The sequence below is a fragment of the Siniperca chuatsi genome, linkage group LG11, assembly GCF_020085105.1.
Source record: "Siniperca chuatsi isolate FFG_IHB_CAS linkage group LG11, ASM2008510v1, whole genome shotgun sequence".
In the NCBI taxonomy this organism is placed as follows: domain Eukaryota; kingdom Metazoa; phylum Chordata; class Actinopteri; order Centrarchiformes; family Sinipercidae; genus Siniperca; species Siniperca chuatsi.
In genome coordinates this window covers 6,846,263-6,868,783 of record NC_058052.1, presented here as the reverse complement: position 1 = coordinate 6,868,783, position 22,521 = coordinate 6,846,263, and the positions used below count along the sequence as shown (strand labels likewise).

General features: G+C 40.5%; 1 protein-coding gene across 1 annotated transcript; it reads right to left on the bottom strand.

The window, feature by feature from the left end:
- Positions 1 to 200: 200 nt before the first annotated feature.
- valopa (vertebrate ancient long opsin a) lies at positions 201 to 20,842 on the bottom strand. Its single transcript, XM_044215180.1, has 5 exons — positions 20,006 to 20,842; positions 16,981 to 17,191; positions 10,794 to 10,911; positions 9,252 to 9,485; positions 201 to 3,952 (listed from the first exon to the last, which is right to left on the bottom strand). The coding sequence occupies exons 1-5, from the start codon at positions 20,367 to 20,369 to the stop codon at positions 3,716 to 3,718; spliced, it is 1,164 nt and encodes a 387-aa protein (XP_044071115.1). The 5' UTR covers positions 20,370 to 20,842; the 3' UTR covers positions 201 to 3,715.
- Positions 20,843 to 22,521: the final 1,679 nt, after the last annotated feature.

The following is a 22,521-nucleotide window of genomic DNA, read 5'->3' as shown; positions in this document are numbered from 1 at the left end:
CAACCCTGATCCTCCAGAGATTTTGTGGTAATACATCATCTGTAAGGACAAATATTTGGATTTCACCTCTGTACCGTGCTTAATGGAGCACAAGAAGAGGTGAGTCCTATCTAGAACCTCTAACACACCGTCAGTCAAAGTACTTCCCATTTTCATTATTATTTTTGTTAAAAGTACCAACAGAACAACGCCGTGCATAATTGCTTTTCAAAAAATATACTTTAATACAGACATTTTTATAACCAGCGTGCATCTATGACCTGTAAACCGATGTAAATCAAACTCAAGACAAAAGTACTCATGACACAAAAAACACACAACAGAAGAAGTCTTGACATGCCTTTGTAAGTACAACATAACAAACAAGTGGAGCAGCTTGATATTCAGGGTTGGGAGGTGAGAAATAGGAGCTTTAACCCATCTATACATGTTGGAAATGTTCCCTTATAAGCATGCAGTGCAGTCTGTAATCCGTGCACCAAGAAGTAACACTGGCAGGTTTGTTTGATTTATATCCTGTCTGATCTTCAAGGTAAAGTCACTACTTCCAAAAGCCCCTACACACCTACTGTATCTACGCCTGTAGATGGGTTTCGGTTTGTGTGTGTGTGTGTGTGTGTGTGCATGTGTGTGTGTGTGTGTGTGTCAGTAGTGGGGAGGCTTGGGAAAGGTTAAATGAATTGGTAGTGACTGGCGAAGACTGTGTGTGAACCCTTAAACAGAAAGTTTGGATTTTGTGGACACACGTGTAGATAGTATGAGTCGCTGACCAGTTGTGACTATTGATGCGTGGATATTAGCTTAGGTAGGCAGTGCTGTGGTTGGAGATTTTCCAGCGAGACGTGGCCCTGTCATCCAGAAATGAGCAACCAGAAATTTCAAGCCACAACATAACACACAGAAAAATCATCTTTTGTTGATTTCTGCTGCTCGATTCTTCTCTTAGACTTCACAGTATCTTGGAACTGTAATTTGTTCCTGTAAACCTGTGTGTTACTACACACTGAAAGCTGGACCAAGGTGCTTGGAGCATTCACATCTTTTTGCTGGCCGGCTGTGTGACGCTGCTTGTTTTTGGATGAAACCCCTGGCTCACTGAGAGATCTGCAAACACAGGACTGCCCGCCTGTCCATAAATCTGAACCATCCCTGCGAAAAGTAATGTAGGACATTTATAACATGACACTTGTTATTTGACCTTACTGCAGAGGTGCAAGCCATTCAAGCCATAGTTCATTGTCTTTGCTTGTCAGTTGAAAAGCAGTTGAAAACAATTTCGCACACTGTGGTGGTTGTACACTGCACCTATATTTTAAAAATGTTCATACAGATTTTTCATTTTTCAGCAGCATCGAGAGAAATATTTGGAAAAAAAACTTTAGGTTTAAATATTCTACTCTGCTAACCGAGAGGTGTGTTTGCAAATTATGCTTTTACACATTTTGTTTATATAAATAGACTCATTTGCAAGACAATTTGAAAGTGGTTAGTATGTAAATGTAGAATGTAATACAGATAATGCCAAAACAAATTCTGAGAATATAATTAAAGAGGGAAACATGCAACATGGCTATACTGGAATTTAGCAATTAAGCACAATGAGACTAGTGTTTTTTTCTTTTACTTTTGCAAACAGTAACAGCAAATTCTGACAGACCTGAGATATGGCTTGAACATTTTAACATCAATAAATTAAGGAGTTAATGGTGAGACATTGACATAATCACCATAAAAAAAGAGGCCATCTCCACAAAAACTGGAAATCTCTACTGCAACTAAACCACATTTTACAATTATGTTCCTCTGAGTTGACTTTGTAGGAAATCTGGACTGCCTTATGCAATAAAATAGGATGTTTCTGGTTATGTCAGATGAAAACTTAATATATATAAAAAACCTTAAAGCTGCATTAATTCATTAATTCATTTGAAATCGTGTTTCAAGCAGAAAGAGAGCAGTCAGACCAAACAGTAAGTGTGCAGCTGTAAAACCAGAACTATCAGCTAACGAAGCTTAAAAGGGATGTATGTATCTGCTGAGTTGGGTGATGATTCTCTGTGATTTTAGCACTATGAGCAACTCTTTCCAACACATAGAGGCATCTTAAATAATAAAAAAAAAAAACTGATTAATGCGGGTTTAAGTTCCATAAAGGTTATGTAAAAAGTGTAGTTTTCATCATTAACAACAAAGCAACAAGGTTCACGAAAAGTGAGTTCTTAATTCAGGGAAACACTTGTGTGAGATCGAAGCTGACTTGCCGGTCGTCTTCGCCGTGGTCTCATGCTGTTATGCTAATTATATCAAGGCATCACAATGAATTTGGTACAGATGCATCGATACTTAAAGATGCTAAATGTTACTCCTACCAGACTGGCCAAACATGATTGGAACACACACTCAGTACATTGCAAACAGACACCATACAGTTACATTTTTTTTTAACATAGTGAAGCACTGTGGAGCAGAGAATACACGTGTTTTGACAAATATCCAGTAATAGTGAACAAACATGCACCACAAAGTCAAGTAGAAGACATTTTAACACTCACTGCTACGTCTACTGCTAACGCTGAACTGTGTGATAGTATTTAGCTTTAATATTGCTGTTGACTTGTGCTTATGATGGGAATACTCATTGCTTTTGTACATGGCTACTTAGCTAAGCCACTCTTGTGCTAGGATATTTATTGGTGCATTGTTTCATCACAGTGCCTGTAGAGAACATAGTACAGGCAGTGAACAGCAATCTGTGTGTGTGTATGCATATATGCGTATGCGCGTGCATGTGTGGTGTATGTATATGTGTGCTGCTTGTAGCTGGCACTTCATAAATATGTTGTCCTCTCCCGCGACTGGGGCAACAAGCGCCTGGCATCTCCAAGTACCCACTGACCATTTTCACTACAGATGAAAGCTTTGACCCAAGCTAGTCTATGCGGAATAAACTAAAGTGAAAGTATCCAAATTCAGAAGACTGCTCGGTCCTCTTGAAGAGCGGAGATGAATGAATATGCGCTGCCAAAGAAAAGTACTGAGACAGCATAGAAAAACAACGCTTTCTCTACAGGCGCCATCACAGGACTTCAAAGGAGAATGCGAGGACGAGATGAAAGGCTGGATGCATTGGGGGATTTGAAAAACACTGGCTAGCCCTCAACTAACTGATGTCAAGGTTTGCATTTTTAACAGTCTCTTTTTTTCATTGGGATATGAAGGCAGACGCTATCAAGTCAAATCAAGTGCCCTCTAATGTGACACACTAGCAGGTGTGCAATGATGGTCAAGAGAACATCCAAGATATCCTCCAATAACAGGACAGAGTGTCCAGCACGCAAATATTTTCAAGATATCTAGCACGTAAAGGTCTGAGCATTTCTGTCTGTACAGTTCTTTCTTGTGCCCTCGGTTGTTCTTTTTTTTTTTCAGATATTGAACAGACCACCAAAATGTTCTCTAGTTTCTGATATTTTGTTTTTGTCCTTAATTACTTTTGCAAGTGAAATATCTAAAAGAAATGCTAGAATCATCAACTATGAAAACCCTTAAAGGTTGACCCTCTGTTCTTCACACTGTACCCTCCATCTCTGCAAGAAATGAACGAAAGATTTAAAGTTCTGCCGTAGTCCAAACAGGGTCTGAAACACACTGCATTTAGATTATAGAAGGTTATTATGACTCAGTAAGAGAACACCTATTGGGATGAGGTTAACTGTTACATTGGACACACTTTGTTCTCTGGGATGGGCAGCTGGGCAAATGAGCCACAGTCGGTTGGAGAATCGTCAGACCTGGGCGACACAGAGCCACCCACAGGGATGCGGGCCGCAATGGCTGACATTTCTCCTGTTTGGCTCTCTGCAGTAATTCCAGGTCGCTCTGAGGTCTGGTTCAGGTTGCTGTCTGGGATGGTCCCCATGCCGGTGAAGAGCTGGATTAGGCACTTACGGAACTGGACAGAAAACAAGGGAATTAAAAGCAGTTAGCTTGATTAAAATTATTTGCAATTACTATATTTAAAGAAAATAGACTTGAAGTTTCGGTTGGATACTTTTAAAATCTAGCTGTCTCTTGCTAGTTTTTCCAATGTTAACGAGAAGTCAATGATCATGGCTTTTGTTCGCTAAGAAAAGGTTACAGCACATAACTCCTCATAAAACCACAAACTGTCCATTTCTGTTAGTATATGGATTTAAAAAAAGGAGATACAGCATAGTAATTTTAAATTTTTTTTTTCTGCCCCTGCATTGAGCGATGTGCATAAAATCAGTAATACCAGAATATAATTTTTTTGTTGTCAAACACATTTCTACTGCTAATAATCAGAGAGCATCAGTCACTATATTACACAACATGCAACTCTGTCTGCATTGCCCTCTCAGACACACACACGTACACAATGGCAGTGGCAATGACGCCCTGTCAATAGTTTTTCTTAGAAGAACACAGCCATTTTCAACCGGTCCTCACTAATAGCCCACAATCATTGGTTTCCACATTACTTCAAATCTAAAAACACTAATTGACCTTTTTTCAGTGTTAAAGCTCCCACTCTGTGAAGCCCGGGGGGAAAAAATCATGATTCCTGACCCTTAATGACCGGTTTAATTGAACACACAAGCCCCCTAACTGCTCCCCTCAAACCAGTAATGCTTTCAAAGAGCGGCAATAACACCTCTGTTACCCTCTATTGTCATGAAAAAGCAAAAGGCTGCAATGTTGCAGTCTTGTTCACTCTGGGACCTTAAAAAATTAACTTCTCTGTACAGCACCTTGAATCTACCTCTGTGTATGAAACGTGCTTTATAAATAAAACTGCCTTGCCTTGCCTCCACTAACTCCGAAGGGTACTATCTGGCTCTTTGGCTGCTAAATGCTTCACTATGTTCACCAGCTTATTGCTAACTTTGTCTGTCTGCCGCTTGGTGCTGGGTACCTGCATTTGTGACCTCAGCACTCAGCTGATCCCTATACGCAAATCTTATGTTTATCTGTTATCCAGCGGGTTGTATCTTCAAAGGTATTTTCGTTATCTTACAGATTTTCTGTCCGAAAGGATAAAATGTTTGCCTGGGGCAAAACTATTTTCACCGACTGCACTGACCGACCACTGACCTGGCCTGCCATAGTTAGCGCAGCAGAGAAGAAATACAGGGCGGAGTGGTACAGTCTGTGGGAATATTGGATATAAATGATGGTTTATTGTCGGGCAGACAGCAGACATCTTGGGATCATGAAAATACCTTTAATACCTTTGATGCTGCAACCTGCTGCTGGAGAACAGATTTTTTCCCAAAGGTTTGTAAAGGGGACAATATGTGACCAACTCACAGAGTGCTCTGGTCACAGATTGGGATAGGTGCTGGCCAGGTGGCACGCAGTGTGTGTATCAGAGCTTTTTCAATGAAAAAACTTTCTGCTGCGTGTGGAGACGAAGCTGATGAGAGCGAATCAAAACAGTAAAGTCCCAGGCCATTAAATGAGTTAAGATGTTAAACACTCCGTAGAGCTGAGTGGAACTGTAGAGTCAGGTAATAATTCTTTGTGGGTTCGTCACTATGAGCGACACCTTTTACATTACACATTGTCATTTTTTCCATTATTGACATAAAACTATGAATTAATGCAGCTTTAGGATTCTTTTTGGACTACACATCCACCTTGCTACTGTACTTCCTAAGCGTCACATATATTAGCCAACTACATTTCCTTCCCAGCACTGACAGTCTGTTACGTCATACGGATCACCAGTTGTGATGTCTTCTTTGTGGTGTTGCAGCTCTTCAGGTTGAGAAAAAGTGACGTCAGTGCATACCATCTATAGGCATGCCATCTGAATTCAGCTGTCAGTGATTACAGTAGTATCGCTTCGCTTTCTGAACGTAGATTAGTGAATTGGATCCCATTACATACCTTTCAACTGTGCAGAGTACAGAGTGATTGTATTGTACCTTTTCATCTTGTCAAAAATATCCAAGGACACAGGCATTGAGGTCGTAATGCTTTGAGCCCATATGTGTTCTTCTGCTTTGAACATTTCTACAGCAGTCATGCGGTCAGAGTCATTGATGCTTTTGCGAAATACAGGTTTGGGATATGATGGGACTGTAAATATTTCTCTCTTGACTGTCGCTTTCATTGAAGCTCTCTAACAGCTTCTCTTATTGCACAGCTGCTCAACAATGATCTTTTATGTGAAGGTGGACCTCTGTTGAAATGACCTGTGTTCCCTCAATCTGTAGGCTAAGTCCATTTGTGACCCCAAATGTCACTTGTTTGATTACAAAATCATCTGACAAAATGTGAGCATCAAAAGTTCTGAAAAGTGGATTTTAAGTAACACTAGTAGAAGTGATGAATGGATATTTCTAGAATTTTCTTTCACCTTCAACCTTTTGACCTAAACAATCCCAAGAGGCTGTCTCTCTCTAAAATTGCTTCTCCAAGTAGCAGTAGCCATGCATCATTGAAGACTCTGGTTCACGTAACTTTTTATGAAACTCAGAGGGATGAAAAGAGAGAGATGTCACACGCTAGAGGACCACTAACATCTATAAGCACTAGTAATTTGGCTGAAGCTGCAGGAGCTCTGCTCAAACCAGAATCTGCCTGCTAGCTGTCCTTATTTACATCCAGTCGATGTTTTAGTCCAATCGTGTTTTTATCACCACAGAAATATTGAGGCAAAAAAAACTATTTTAAATCTTAGTGATGCAGAAACTGTTGTACATGCTTTTATCGCCTCACGCCTGTTCACTTGTCTTAATCAAAAAACTTTGAAATGACTGCAGAGTGTACAGAACTCAGCTGCTGGGCTTTTAACCAGGACCAAGAGGTACGATCACATCACATTTGTTTTAGCCTCTTTACATCGGCTCCCTGTTTGTTTTAGGATTGATTTTAAGATCTTGTTGATTACTTTTAAGACTCTTCATGGCCTGGCTCCAGACTATATTTTAGACCTTGTAATCCCTTATGAACCTTCACATAGTTTGAGATCTTCAGGCAGGGGTCTCCTGTCTGTTCCTGAGTCCAGGATGAAAACTAAGGGGGGCAGAGCTTTTGCCATCAGGGCCCCGAGGCTCTGGAACAACCTGCCCGAAGAAATTAGGTCTGAGTCAGTGTCTTTGTTTAAAGTCTCTTCTCAAAACACATTTTCATCTGAAATCATATCCTGATCTTACCTGAGCTGTCTGTTTATTTTATTGGTTTTTATGTTCATTCACTGTGGTATTTTATTTCTCTCTCTGTGAAGCACTTTGTACTTTGTTTTGCTCTATAAATAAACTTTATTATTATCATTAGTGAAGACAGTGGCCGAGCCTTTTAAACAGCGAGTGCAGCTCAGAGTTGGGTCACTCAGATGGACATGCAGACAACATGCAGCTCTCTGCAAGGGAGGTCTGATCAGGGCATCATGCTAAGCACATATACAGTACTTATAGTTGGACTTCTATTTCCTTATCTGAAAATAGATCTCTTTAAATTGTACTGTAGGCAAGTCTCATATATGGCCATGTTTGTCATAACTGGCCTTGACAGTTTTAATGTTCACTTCACTGGACGGACTGTAAAGAATTGTATTGAAAAACTAAAACCTGTCATGTACAATAAAAACTTGCCACAGACAATGGAGCAAGGTGAAACGGGAAGGAATACATGTTAACATGAAAAGGTTTTTAAAGAGCTTTAGGAGACTTCAGTTATATTTGAAGTGTAAACAGAGCTTCACAGGACAACTTTGTACAGTGGCAACTCCAAAGTGCAGCGAGAGGTAAAGAAAACTGATGTGACATCAGTAAATTGGACACAGAACGTTTACCAGAGATAGAAAAGAAGTTGGTGAGTCCAGCATTCTAGGGGCAGTCAGCACTGCAGGGCATCAGTGTTTTGCTTAAGGACACTGTGAGGTCTATTTCTGCACACAGGAACTGTTTTGCTGAAGAGTAGGATGCAACATGTCCCACTGCATCATTGACGCATACATCATTCACACAACTGCCATAGTATTAATAATTTATTTCCAACCGTTGAACAGGCTGCCAAGCTTTTGAATAAGATCACGTCATGCAAACTTTGCTTGATGAAGTCAAGAAAACATCGTAAAATTTGTGCCTTGGTATCATAGTTTCCCAGCACAGACTAGTCACCACTGAAAAAAATCTTGCAGTTACAGCATGTCATCAACTTGTGTGCAGGTTGATGAAAATGACAGTTACCAGTGCAACCATCAAAGAATAGTCTTAATGGCTCCAATCTGTAGCCTTTAGAATGCTCTTTTGTCAGCATGCAGGAACACCTGATCCAGAAAGGCACATTTTTTGATGAAAAGAGAACATAATCAAAATGCATTACAATTTTAAATAAATACCTATGTATGTTCTCATCCTGTATCGAAACTGCAGCTACATTTCAAATCCATATGATTCACCTTACAACACGTTTTCTTTAAGCAGACCACAGTCAAAGTAGTGGAAAAGGGAAAATACATGCGTCATGAAGCATAATCTAGTGTGGTTCTCTATGGTCATTTCGAATCTCTAAGTAATAAATCAGATTAATTTGAATTAACAATGGCCTAGATCTAATTGGCCTGGATTGACACTCTACTCAGGCTTCAGTAGCAGATTTGACTTACAGTCAACATTACCATTGCCTGTCATCATAGGAGGCAAATGTCAGTGCGCAACAACAACAATACAAACTGTTACTTTGAATAAAGAAGGTTTGTTTTATAAAGAAACTTCCAAAAGAATTGCAATGTGGCTTAAACTATCAGTTCGAAAGAAATGTAGAAACTTATGGACGGGCCTTTTAACCAAAATTCCTATCATGAGTTAAAGAACTACACATAATCACTCTTTTCTACTGGCTGCTGTCATATAGTCAATATTTGTGCAGTCAGTAATGATTACCCAAAGTGTGTGTGTCTCACTTACACTGAGAAAAAGAGCCGGCACGATGTAAAATTAAACAAAGCATAAAATTGTCAGTACTGGCCCTTTCACAGTTGCAAGCCTCACAAGCATACCATAGGTGGCTAATGTATTTTTTAACAGAGCCACGCATGAACAATTGTACTCTATGGATTTTGCATTTCTTTTATTCATAGACCATCCATTATTGAGAGACAGGCTAACACCCAATAACAACAGAAAAAAACATCTCAGTATTCTGCAGCAGCTTTCATCTCCTGCATACAGTTGCAGGAGATGAAGTAGTATTCCTTTCTAATATGAAAACATAGTTACCTGTTTGTTCATGAAGACATAGATGATTGGGTTGTAGACTGTAGCTGTCTTGGAAAAGAAGGCGGGGATGGAAGCCAGCCTGGGGTCAAGTTCAATGGTTGGATGAGCTGTGACCAGTATGGAGAAGGCTGCGTACGGCGTCCAGCCCACCATGAATGCCACAATCATCACCACCACCATACGGGTCACCTGACGCTCTGGTTTCCTGGCAGTGGCCAGACGACCATGAGATACCTAGAGGAAACAAAGAACCATGACTACTGTAGCTGTACAGTACTTTGTATTTTATCAGAGAGTTAACCTATTAGGATATGAACAAATATGACGAAAATGGACCAAATTCTTTTATTTTAATACTCCAATATATACAAATTTTCAAAAAGAAAGAAAGAAAGAAATATTTAGTTTGTGTCCCACATAATTTTGAGCCTTTGAAACAGTTCTTAGGCTACCATAAGACACCAACAGCTCAATTTTAGCCATAAGGTCACTCTTATTTAATGGTAGGGAGTCTCCCAAATATATTACTGTCTTAAATGAAGGATTAATTTACTACAATACAATGAAAACTGCACAGGGCACCTTTAATTTGGCATCACAATTTCCCTGCACATCTTAATTGTTATTGATATAGCCCTTATTGCACCTATCCTTCCACTTAATGTACTGTGGGTGCATTTACAGCTGGGCCCTTATTAAATGGGAGTTGCCCGTTTTGCCCGGTGGGCAATCTTGAGTGCAGTCTCCATGAAATAGTCTTTATGTCCCACTTAATGGCCCCAATCTGAAGCCTTTAGAGTCCTCTTTTGTCTGCATGCATTAACAATCAAAATGGAGTAAACTCACAGTTTACAAGCATGATTCTTTATACCATATGTCAACTGCAGCTTCATTTCAAATCCACAATATTCCCATTACAGCATGTTTACTTTAAGCACACCATGGTCAAAGTAGTGGAAAAGGGAAAATGCATGCAGTGTAGCATTATCTAGTATTCTCTATCTGAATTTCACAAATTAGCACTCATACTGGTAATCTTAGTACAATTACGCAACAAATCCATATCACCAGCCCCCCTTGATGTTCCAATTGGTTTAAAGGAATAATTTGACATTCAGGAAAATGTGCTTATTCACTTTATACCAACAGCTGGATGAGAAGACCAATACCACTTTCATATCTGTATGGTAAATATAAGGCTACAGCAGCTGGTTAGCTTACCACAAAGACTAGAAAAAGGGGGAAACAGCTAGACTGGCTCTGTCCAAAGATAACAAAAAGGTGTAAAGCTCATTAAGCTAATTAACACGTTATATCTTATTTGTTTAATCTGAACAGAAACCACTTTTTTTTAATAATATATGGTGGAAAAACATGTATTCATACACATCAGCCACAACACTCACTTTTTATGTGAACAGGCGGAAATACAGTCAGGGTAATCATATTTTATGCACATTTTACAAATTTCTGAGAGTCTGAGCTGCATTTATGAAGTAAATTAATGATTTTCATGTGCGTTGTGTTAGAACTCATACTGACCTTCCTGAGCTTCCGCAGGAGCTTTCCATAGCAGAAAAATATTACTCCAAGAGGCAGAATGAAACAGGTGATGAAGAAAGTGATGATGTAGCTGTGATACATCATGCTGGGTGAATACCTGTTCAGAGAAAGATGTTGACATTGACATTTTATGAGCTTTAAACTGGGTCAAAACCATACATGTAAACCTGACCAAAACCTTTAGAATACCATTTTTAACATTTTTTGCTTTTTTTCTTACACTTGGGTGTCCCTTTAAGAACAACATGGTTAACAATTCCCATAATTTCCCAGCTATGAGCTGTCTGTGAAATGTCATTTTGACTTTCAGAGGCTTTTATCTGGCCGGAGAGAAAATTACTGTTTTGCACCTCATTTGAGCTTCAGTTAAAAGGGATATTTCACAGCTGAGACAAATCTCTGTGACACAAATAGGGGCCCGGAGGCCACTAATTTAATGTAATTGTGTCATTTCCATGAGAATACCTAACACCATCGACTGAAACAAGCTCCAGATTAATGTGTAAGGAACTACCTGGCAGACAAAGTGGTGTGTGTTTGTGTGGGTATTTGTATACATGCATGTTAATCCTTGTTGAACCACAGACGTGTGGCTGAACACACATTTGTAATGGGGCAATTCACACCTCATTCCTCAGGAATTTATTGTCATGTGACTCACATGCAAAATAGTAAGTCATAAAGCACGAGCAAGATTTGCTCGGTTCATTTAAATTGATATTTTGAACAAAACAAACCATTCGGAAGAGTCGGCAGTGGGCAGTGAGGGATTTGTTAGGCATATCTGCACAAAATAACTGAATGGGCAGAATTTCTGTGTTCTGTGATAGCAGTGAAATTTCAGATTGAAACCATTTGAATACCGCTCACCTCACCCTCCCCTTCCAAGCGTGTAGAAGAAACTACGGTAGCCGGAAACTCGCGAAAAACACGAAAGACCCTATCTAGAGCCAGTGTTTGGTTTGTCCGTTCTGGGCTACTGTAGTAACATGGCGATGCAACATGGTGACCTCTGTGGAAGGGGACCCATTCCCTCTGTAGATATAAACAGCTTATTCGAAGGTAATGAAAACACAACGATTCTTATTTTCAGGTGATTATACACTAATGAAAACATACTTACAAATATTATGTTCCATTTCTGCCAATAGCTCCTCCTAAGCGTTACACACTGGACCTTTAAGTCAGGACATGAAAAGGCCTTTTTCTGTAGATGTCCATAGTTGCATTTGTTCATTAAATTCAATCAGCAGTCCAGTTTCAGGTGTATGACTTAACAGGTCACCGAATGCATCGGACTAAGCCAATTGGGTCTCTGCATTAAACTGAAATGTATTAATTGCTGTGTTGGGCCTCATCGCGTGTGGAGAACAAAGAACAGAGGCCCATGGGAAACCAAAAGCCTGAACTTGTAGAAAGGGCGACAAAATATTCACATCTAGACGCGAGATTTCAGTTGAATCTAAACCCTGGATTCCTACTGGACGAGCCGCCACAGGAGCACAGGAAATCCTAGCACTCCGGCAATGACGTCATCACCTCCATAAAAGCAGAGTGCACAGGTCGCTCACTGTCTTTCCACTGTAACTTCGGTTGCTTCAGGGGACACATCGCATGTACTTTAACTCCGTAGGTGAAGTCTTGCTGGACGAGCAACGGACTGTTTTGTGTTTGCTGAAACACTTTTTTCTGCCCACCATTTCGGGTCTGTACATGACGTCCACCCACGTGGTCACATCTGCCGTCTTCCTCGCACCGCCCCTCTCTATTGTCCCACACACACACACACACTTTACATGCTTGCTGATTGTTGTATGCTTATTGTGTTTAGAATAGACGATAGTGGTTGTTGGCTGAAGTTATTGATTATTAATCAGTGCTAATGTAAAATAAACTCTATTGTATCTTTTAAAGAGCAGTTGCCTGTGGCTATTTTGTGTACGTGTTGTAATAACAGCTGGTTTTGATGGTCAGTGCTCAGACTTCACCCTTCACTATCCACCGTTATTAATGTAAGATAGTTCCTAACGGCCACCTTTGAGACTGTTTTTCACGTTTGGTTATTGGTCCCTGATCCCAGGGTGGTGTCCCATAATTATAAATCCATATTAATAATTTGATAATATTAATATTTTTTATTAATATTCATAAAATATATTTGATATTATGATAATAACCAAACCTGCCCTACCTGAATCCTAACAGCTGAAATGAAGAATTAAATCAACCAATCAGTCTGATGCACTTTACCAAATTAAGCATTCAGTTTCCCCAGCAGCTTCATCTTTTGCTCAGGAGGCCAAAATAATTTGAGATTCAGTGACTTAATGAGCCACTTCTGCATATCAGCCAGACAGCATTTAAATCCTCCTTTTTGATGAGGTGTATCACATGAACCAGTCCAGCCAATTCTGTCAAACAATCCCAAAAAATCTAATTAAGCCTGGTTGATGAAACCACCTAGCGGCAAGCCACCTGAGAGGGCACCCACCTGTCACTCAAAGAGGCCCATCCTTAATTATGCATAATTTTAAGCATTAATATAATTTAAGGTATATAAAAATTCACGACAGTTGTCATGAACGGGGAAATTAGCTCTTGAGACCAAAACCGTTTTTTGTACCAGGCTGTAAACATGTTTATTTCTGCTGTAAAATTGGGGCTCTATGAGGATTGATTCAGCTTTGGAGCCAGCCTCAATTGGCCATTCGAGAAACTGCAGTTTTTGGCATTCATTTTTTAGCCCCGGAGGTTGCCGCTTGGTACCAACCAGCTAGCTAGAGAGTATTCCCACCTGCTTCAAGACAGCCACCATCCTCCCTGTACGTGTCTAAATGACTACTCACCCCCATTCTCCAGCACATCAAAGACAACATCCCAGTCAGCCTGGACCCTCACCAGTTTGCATTAGATCCAACAGATCCACAGAGGCCATCTCTACTGCCCTCCACTCAGCCCTCACACATCTTGAAAACAACAACACCTACATCAGAATGCTGTTTGTTGATCTGAGCTCAGCATTTAACACAATCACCCCCATGAAACTGATGGGGGTGACTGGCAAACTAAGCACTGTGGGCTTAAGTACAACACTCTGCAACTGGATATTGGACTTCCTCACAAACAGACCCCAGACAGTTTGGATTGGCTGTCACACCTCCTCCACTCTACTGAACATCAGCCCCCCCCCCCCAGGGCTGTGTGCTCAGCACCCTCTTGTTCACATGGAGAGAACTCTGTTGTGAGGTTTGCAGACAACACCGCCAACATTGGCCGGATTACAAACAACAGTGAGATTTCATATCGGGAGGAAATCAACAATCTTGCAGAGTGGTGCACAGAGAACCACCTCACTGCTCAACGTCAGCAAAACCAAGGAGCTGATCGTTGACTTTAGGAAAAAGGAGGCAAAGACACACACCCCTGTGTATAGCAGTGGAGTTGAGGTGGAGTGGGTGAACAGTTTTAGGTTCCTCAGAATCAGCATCACAGAGGACCTGTCATGGACATCACACATATCCACCCTGGTAAAGAAGGCTCAGCAATGGCTGTACTGACTTTTACATATAAATCAACGTCCGTTACATTCAAGCTCTTGCCAAATGAGTTCACACTGTGCTGATTAAGCCTACCATCTCTCTGTATTTCGCACTATACAAAATTTTTAAATATGGTGTCTGTGGCGACATTCCCTCGCTGGCGCACCGGTAGTGATGCGTTTTACATCAACCAGCAATGATTGGTTTGCCAGAGCTGAAGGGGGGGGCAACCCAGAGCCATGTAGAGAGCTCTGCGGTCCGCCATTGCTGCTGTCAACAGTGTTTGTGTAATTACTCTCACTGCCAGAAGTTCTGCACTCCAGCTTAAAGAAGGCAAAATTCCAAGCCAAGTTTTTTTAACTTGTGTACTTTTTTGAGTGTTTTCAAAAATCAGTAATTTTACTTTTACTTTAGTACTTTTTATCACAAGTATTGTACTTTACTACATTTCAAGTCACATAAGTGTTAGAACAAAAGTCACATGAAAAAGTCATGATAAACCGTGTGAGGATGGAACAAAGGGGATGTGGGGGGGCCTAGCAGTTAGTGAACAGAACAAAAATGCACAACAATGCAAAAGAATTAAGCTTAGCATTATTGTACCTCAGTATAGTTTTTTTTAAAAAAGGTAGAATCTACCTTAATGCACCACCCGGAGAGCATGCAAAGTACTAAATGCTAAAATGCCCACGGTGGATCCTCCAGCAATGACTTATGCTTTCACTTAGGAACTTCTACCTTCAATGAGGTGTGTAAGGCCTTTCTGCTTTTTTGAAAATAATCCCTGTCACCTTTGTGACTGCAGAGCCCTCTTTCAACTCAAAATGTTTGAAACCTTTAAGGAGGCAGTGGGACAGAGAGCCTAAGTGCACAAGACTCACAGAATGTTGTTCAGACAGGCGCGCACAACAACAAACTCCCTCATTGTTGTAAATCACTGTACAGAGGACTACGTCAACAACCACTACATTGCCCAGTGTGTAAAAACTGTGCATCTCTCTTTTTGCATTAATGTATGTGTTTGTGGGCTGCAGTCACTGTGGAGTTTATATTGTTTATACATCTCTGTGTTGTCTGCCTTGGTGATGTTTTATTCTACTGTTAATTCAATAAGTAGTGTCAGGCTATATAATTTATGTAACTTAATAATGCTTGCTGCACCCATTGTGGTGTCCATAGACTTTTTATTCATTGTCTACTATTTTTTACTTTTATATAAGTACATTTTTACACAAGTACTTTTACTTGAGTAAAATTCCTTTATAGTAACTGTACTTTTACTTGAGGATAATATTGTAGAACTCTTTTCATCCTTGTTGGAAACATAACAAACTGGCATGGGATGAGCATGGTTCCGGACCGGAAGACTCTGCAACGTTGATTAAAACTGCCCTGAACATCATTGGTACCCATTTACCAAGCATCAGTGATATCAGAGAGGTGATGTGTCTGCGCAGAGCCCAAAGGATACTAAAAAACAATAACCCAGTCACGGCCTGTTCACCCTGCTGCCGTCCGGCAAGCGATACAGAAGTATCCGCTGCCGTACCACCAGACTACAAAGCAGCTTCTTTCCTCAGGCTGTGAGACTCCTCAAATACTCGACATCCTCTGTACACAACCGTATATAAATGACTCTTCTCATAAACTTCAGCTCTACATGCTATACATGTTCTAGATTGCACACTGTTCTAACTTGCATATTACACTGATATTGCACTTATTGTACATATTTTTGTGTGTATGTGTGTGTGTGTGTATATACATATACATACACACACATATATATACATACATGTATACGTAACTGTATATCAGCCTTGAAAATATAATTTGTTTTTTAGTTCAGTGCTAATTTTATAGACTTTGTTCTATTTTATTGGCTATTTTTATAATATTTGAATATTTGTTTAGGGGTTGTTCAGGGGCGTGTCCAGGGAGCGGCCTGGCCATTATCCTAAACTATAATTGGCTATCTGCCCAGTCAGAGGCGGGATCTTAGTTCAAACCAACAGTTTGACGAGTAAACCGGACTTTCATTTATAGGTGCAAATCAGTCTTAAACCTGAGAGGCAGCAATGCGCTGGAGTAGAGCCTGGCCTGCCAAAAACCCAGAATATGATTAAGAATGAGATTTTGGTTTGATTTGGAGCTGTATTTTTGAATGTGCATTGTTTTCTTTTGTATGTAGTACTCAGCTTGTGGTGATCAAAGCACCAAAAGAATACTATGAATACTACTAGGAACTATCGGTAGAAATAAAATAGTTCCTACATAAAACTGTTCACAACAATGTCTGTGGATTATCTTGAATAACCAGGTCATGATTTCTGCAAAACGTTGCTGTTGAGTTTTTCAAATGTATTTTTTTGGCGCTTTGAGCACCACAAGCCGAGTGCCATCCAGTTCCATTATATTAAAAAAATGCAGACATCTCTACGGCCGATATCTCCAAAATTCGGCAACTCACACCAAAACAATCTAGATGAATAAATAGCACTGCAGGTAAGAGGAAAAATATGTATTTTCAGTTTTGGGGTGAACTGTCCCTTCTCTCTGTTGTCTAACAGTTTTAACAGTCATAGCTCTTTGTGGGTTACAGTGATAATAAAATACTAATTTCTCACCAGTCGGGCTCACAGGTGGTTCCAATCTTGCTTATAGTGTATCTGTTCCAGCCCAGCACTGGAGGGAAGGTCCAGATGAAGGAGAAGGACCAGACAAACAGCAGACCCAGCATCGCATGCTTCATTTGCAGTCGGATGTTCCCCAGAGGCCGGCAGATCACGAAGAATCGTTCGAAGGACAGAATGGCGAGGGACCACAGGGCCACGATCCCTAAAGCAAACAGCAGGATGACAGTGTGCAGGAGCTCAGTGGGATGACAGCAGTCAGAAAAACACAAGACCAAGTCTTGGAATTTGTTTTTAATATATATGAAAATCACACCTCTTTGTTTCTCATTTGTTAGCTGACACAGTAATAAACCTAAAGAAATAGTTTTCTGGAATGTCACGATATCTGAGCACATAATGTGTATATTTGCGTCTCTTTCAGATTGCTATAATGAAATCTCATTAGTTTCATTATAGCTATGCTTTTTGAACTTATCCAACTGGGATCGCCTGGTTAGGACGTCCCCTTATACTGTAACCACATTTCTTAATTTTTCACAAAGTATCCCAATTCTGTACTGTGCAGAGGTAAAAGTGGCGGTACTGTTGCTAGAAATAGTTTAATGATCCAGGCTGGGTGCATTAGGCTGCCTCCTAATGGGCTAAAAAGCCGACTTTAATTATGGTAATAAGTCACTCTCTCAGACCGGTTAATTATATCTCTCCACAGACAGGTACTCCTAGTGCCTGCCTATTAGGCTCACTGGAGAGGACAAAAGAGAGAAACCCTGGTGGAAACCAGGGTGTTCAATTATGTCACACACAGAGCCTCTGCAAAGGTTCACTAATAAAATGAACACCATTTTTTAGTAGCTTTTTAAAGTAAACTAAAACTGACCATCAAAGAGTGTGTTTTTCTAGAAAACCATCCATCCTGTTTTCATGTATTTATCTGTAAAACACAGGTGCACACAGAGAGAAAAGATAAAAATAGACACAGATAGAAATATTCTAACCCTGAGCAGAATATTAAGTGGAGAATCCATCCTGCTCATCCGAAAGAGCTAGCTCAGCTTAATCACTTTCTAATGTACTCACACATAACCCCCTACACACACACACACACACACACACACACAGGTGATATCAATGCAGCACAGCTGTCAATCACTGAAACTGCTGTCAAGACTGAAATTGGAGTAGGCCCCTTGAAGATGTAAGCCTCACTTCAGTGGGCTATTGATTTTACATCGGCATGGCTTCTTCTACGATAATTAAGTACAACAAATTGTTTCTTTCAGTGCCGGCTTCTCATCCTACTATCAAAATCTGTTTTCATGTTGCCATGTGCTAGAGCGCTCTTTGCCCTGCGATATTTGTCTTCATACACTCCTTAATTATCAATCTTTTGTGTGGTAATTCAATGCATTACAACACCCAAAACACCAGGATCCACCCTGCAATATAGCCATAAACATTCAGATCCCTACACCGTGTTATAATCCTAGTGTGGTTGGGGATTTTGTTGTTATTCAGTATCAGTTTGTAAAGTCTATTTCCCAGGCTATATGAATTCAACAAACACACAATGTTATGCAGGTCTGGCAAAGCTCCATATGGGATATTGTAACTCATAATACGGACCAAAACTGTCTCGTTAAAGCGCCACAAGTTAAACTATTTCAAGTGAAAGTAATATGAGACACATCATATTCTCCTGAGCATTCATTATAAATGAATGTTTTCTGTTAATAATAAATTACAGTCTGTAATAAAGACATCCTGTGACTTCCTGTGTCAATCCTCTGTAAGTTATCCAAGTTGCCAAAATGGGATCGCACAAACCTTGTTACCAAATCCAATAAGGAGCCTTTGCCTGAATCAATCAAGTATTCTTATTTCTCTTGATTTCCAGTACTGAAGGCTACTCACCAGACGCCCAGGATCCCACTTGGGGAATCTCTGTATTCTGTCTTAAACAGAGCTTCAGTAGAGACCACGAAAAAAATCCACTGGCTTAGTTGAATGTTATTGGTGGTTATGGTCCTGGTAATCTACTTATGGCAAGTCATGCACTGACTGCAGTATGTGTGGAGGCTCCTGAGCATGCCTTTGAATTCTGCCTTAAAGACTCAAAATGTGCTTTTTTTGTTACTGATCCTACAGCATGGTTTTATGCACACATCGCAACAGAGCAGCAAATACCATGCAGGTACAGTTTTCAAAAAATCTAATACAGAAAGTCTACACCATAAAACACCATAAATTAACAGAGTGACTTTTTTGACTGTTGCCTGAACTCCATTAAGATTCCTGTTTTTTATCTTGACAAGTTAGAGTAAAATTGAACTTTGTACACAACAATATCCATCATGCCAATCCTTGCTCTAGTTTTAGTTTGCCATACTCCATAATGCATATTACACTTGCAGAGCTGCATTATGGGGGATGAGCTTTAGGTGCAGTTTATAAGCTGGAATAGATTTACAAAATTAATTTCTAGAGCTGATTAAACAAGAATGTTTTCTTTACAAAAGTAAAGTAAAAACACTCCTATGGTTAATATGGTGTTTTTGCTGCACTCTATACATTATGAAGTTTACTTAATGTTCTTAAAGTATTACTTTAGTATCCCCATATCACTATAGCAAGTATGTGACTCTGACATAGTAAATAAAGGATGGCCTATTTTACATAAACAATCGTTTCAAGATATGCACTGTTAAAGAAAATGAGCAAAGTTACTGACACCCTGATCCTCAGTCATCTTTTTCACTTTGGCAACAGTTGTAGGGGAACTGATTTGGCACTTTCATGTTACCTCCCGCCCAGATGCTGTATTTTATGAACAGATGTTGAAGTCAGTGCTGATTGAAGAAGGAGGATGTGACATGTGGAGCTGTTTTACTGTCATCGCACATCTTTGCAATATGTATAAAAAAGCTCCAACACTGACACCTACAGTTAATGGACGTTGTGTTACGTAGCCCTGCAGTTACAGTACCAGGAAAAAAAAAGGAAAGACAGGTAAACCTACCGAAAAAAGTCACAGCAAAACCCTCCAAGACGCAAGCCCACTTCCCAAGGAAGAAATAACCCCTGGCGTTTGTCAGGAAACTTATTACTCCACCGATGAGGGAGACCAGAAAGTCAGCGATGGCCAAATTAACTATAATATAGTTCAGGGGCTGTCTGAGTTGTTTGAACTTGAAAGTGACAAACATGACGAGGAAATTTTCGCTCAGAGACAGCGAGGTGACCACAAACATGAGCACGGCCAGGATAGTGAAGTTCCACGGCGCGATGTTCTTGATGGGTCCATTAAACGGATCATCAATAGTAGAGAGTTCAGCTGCCACAGTGTAGGACACAGCATTCACTGACAGACTTAAAGTATCCATTGTCCATGCCCAAAGTGTATGCTACTTGCTTGGTGACCTTAACCGAGAGAAACCCCTGTTATTTCTCTTTTTCTCACACTCACAACTTCATGTGGAGTCACTCCTGAACGGGTCCCTTAAACACGTTGCCCGCGCTGTGGGGCGTCCTGTGTGCCCTGGGACTCTTCTTTGACAAAGTTCTTGTGTTGAAGTCCTCGTTGGTTGACTCGCATGGTGGAGCACGGGGGAGAGAAATCCGCCAGAAATGTTGAGTTGAGCTGTTGGAAAGCGTGGGTCTACATGTGAGAGCGGAGTAGTGGCGGAGCGCACGCTGCACGGTGCGGGCAGAGGCGATGTCTTGAAAAGCGCTAGCAGCAAGTGCATGAATGACCCATCAGTGGCATCTTGGAAGCTCTTATATAGACGGCTCCGGCATCACTGCTGCCCTCCAGGAGAGGCGACAGGACGCCGCGCGTCCTCTTCGTGTGCGCTTCTTTGCGCGCTGTGGACACTGATGAGTTATAGCTGCGGGCGATTTCATAGTCCTTTTACCACAAAACAATAATCACAGCCAATCATGATTAATACACAAAGTGAGTCACTGTTTTTAGGCGCGTTCTGGAATTACACGTTGAGATCTGGTGGCTTTGCCTTTTCCAGTGCGCAATTCATTGATCATGCGTAATTAGCAGGCTGATTGTGGTCATTATTGCATTCATCAAAATTAAAGTGCACACATTACCTGTAGAACTGAAATGTACTGCATGTAGGCAGCTTTCAGTGATATGTGTCAAACACGTGCCTAAATTAACCTGGATCAATTCAATCAAGCCTTATAATCTAGGCTTTGCTTTCTGGGTGTACAGGTCTTCTTAGTGTAGTTAACATACAAGTCTAAAAATGCCTTGTCTGCCTGCTGCATGATAATCGCAGTCAATAACACTCCTTGCAGCAGCTATATGTGGCATCAGGAGGTCAAGTCACACAACAGGCTGGGTTTCGATTATGTTCGACTGATCCCCCCCACACACACACACACACACTACACAGACACTAACCCTAACCCTAACCCTACCACACCATGACCACCTGCTCACTAATCATCTGCTAATGGACACACTTTACATGCAATTTTTCTCCAATTTCAGTCCTGTCTAAAATCTAAAAAAAATAATAATCTGTTAATGTGCTACAAGCAGACTGAAAGCGAACTTCAGAGTCATCATTCATTCACCAATAAGCACACATCATAAGTGACAAGGATGAATGATATTCATGTGCTGAACAGATGATCCATTGCACTTGTTTTTCAAGCTATAGGATGGCTGACTGAGCATATATACTGCTTCGCTCTACACCTCACACCTTGCACCTGCACAATACGACCACAACAGTCTGAGAAACGTTTGTGCAATGAGCATAAATTATAAAACAAAGACTGAAATTATTTGGTGTATCTGTTAAATCTGCATGAAATGGTGTGACAAATGCACAACCAGATGATCTGTTAAATAGTTAACAGTTACATTTAGGCAAATACACTTTAAGGTTAGAGGTTTACGCAACTATAAGCGGTCAGGGAAAGGTTATGGGAAACTCGTTGAATGCATTTTGAATGCTAAGTGTCAGTCCACCCTTCTGTCTTCACACCTTTCACCATGCTAATTTGCTGTCTATTAATCCACAGAATCATTTTACGAGGAGAAAGCAAATTGCGCCCTTTTTAAGCATGAACATCTGCATTTTAAAGGCGTCATTTCACTTAATTTAAACCACAGCCCATTACTGTCTCACTCAAGACCATCTACAGTATATCTTGGTTGTTTAGGGGAATGAGGAGAATTTCTTATTTAGAAGCCTGCCAACATTTCCTAAGCCTTTAGCTTTACAGCTGTCCAAAACGGCTTCTTTGAAGACAGAAAGGAAAATATCTAGTGCTACTGGAAGGTGCATATCATACTGAGGAACTGTCTCGACAATAACTCCAGCGGCCTGTACAGGAGGTTATGACATTATTAGTAGCTCAAATGTTGCTCTCAGTTGAACCTAATAGTGTTGCAGTGATCATGCTGCAAGAATGGTGCATGGTCCAGTTGCAATGAAGAGGTGCTACTTACATTAAGCTGGTTTCGACCAGATGTATTTCAATAATCGTACTTTGCACATTAAGGCA

Excerpts from the sequence above, each read along its gene's own strand:
- valopa (XM_044215180.1), bottom strand. The coding sequence starts at position 20,369 with ATGGATACTTTAAGTCTGTCAGTGAATGCTGTGTCCTACACTGTGGCA. Across the intron at positions 17,192-20,005 it reads TTTTGCTGTGACTTTTTTCG|GGATCGTGGCCCTGTGGTCC; the intron begins GTAGGTTTACCT and ends TGTTTGCTTTAG. Across the intron at positions 3,953-9,251 it reads ATGTCTTCATGAACAAACAG|TTCCGTAAGTGCCTAATCCA; the intron begins GTAACTATGTTT and ends TTTTCTGTCCAG.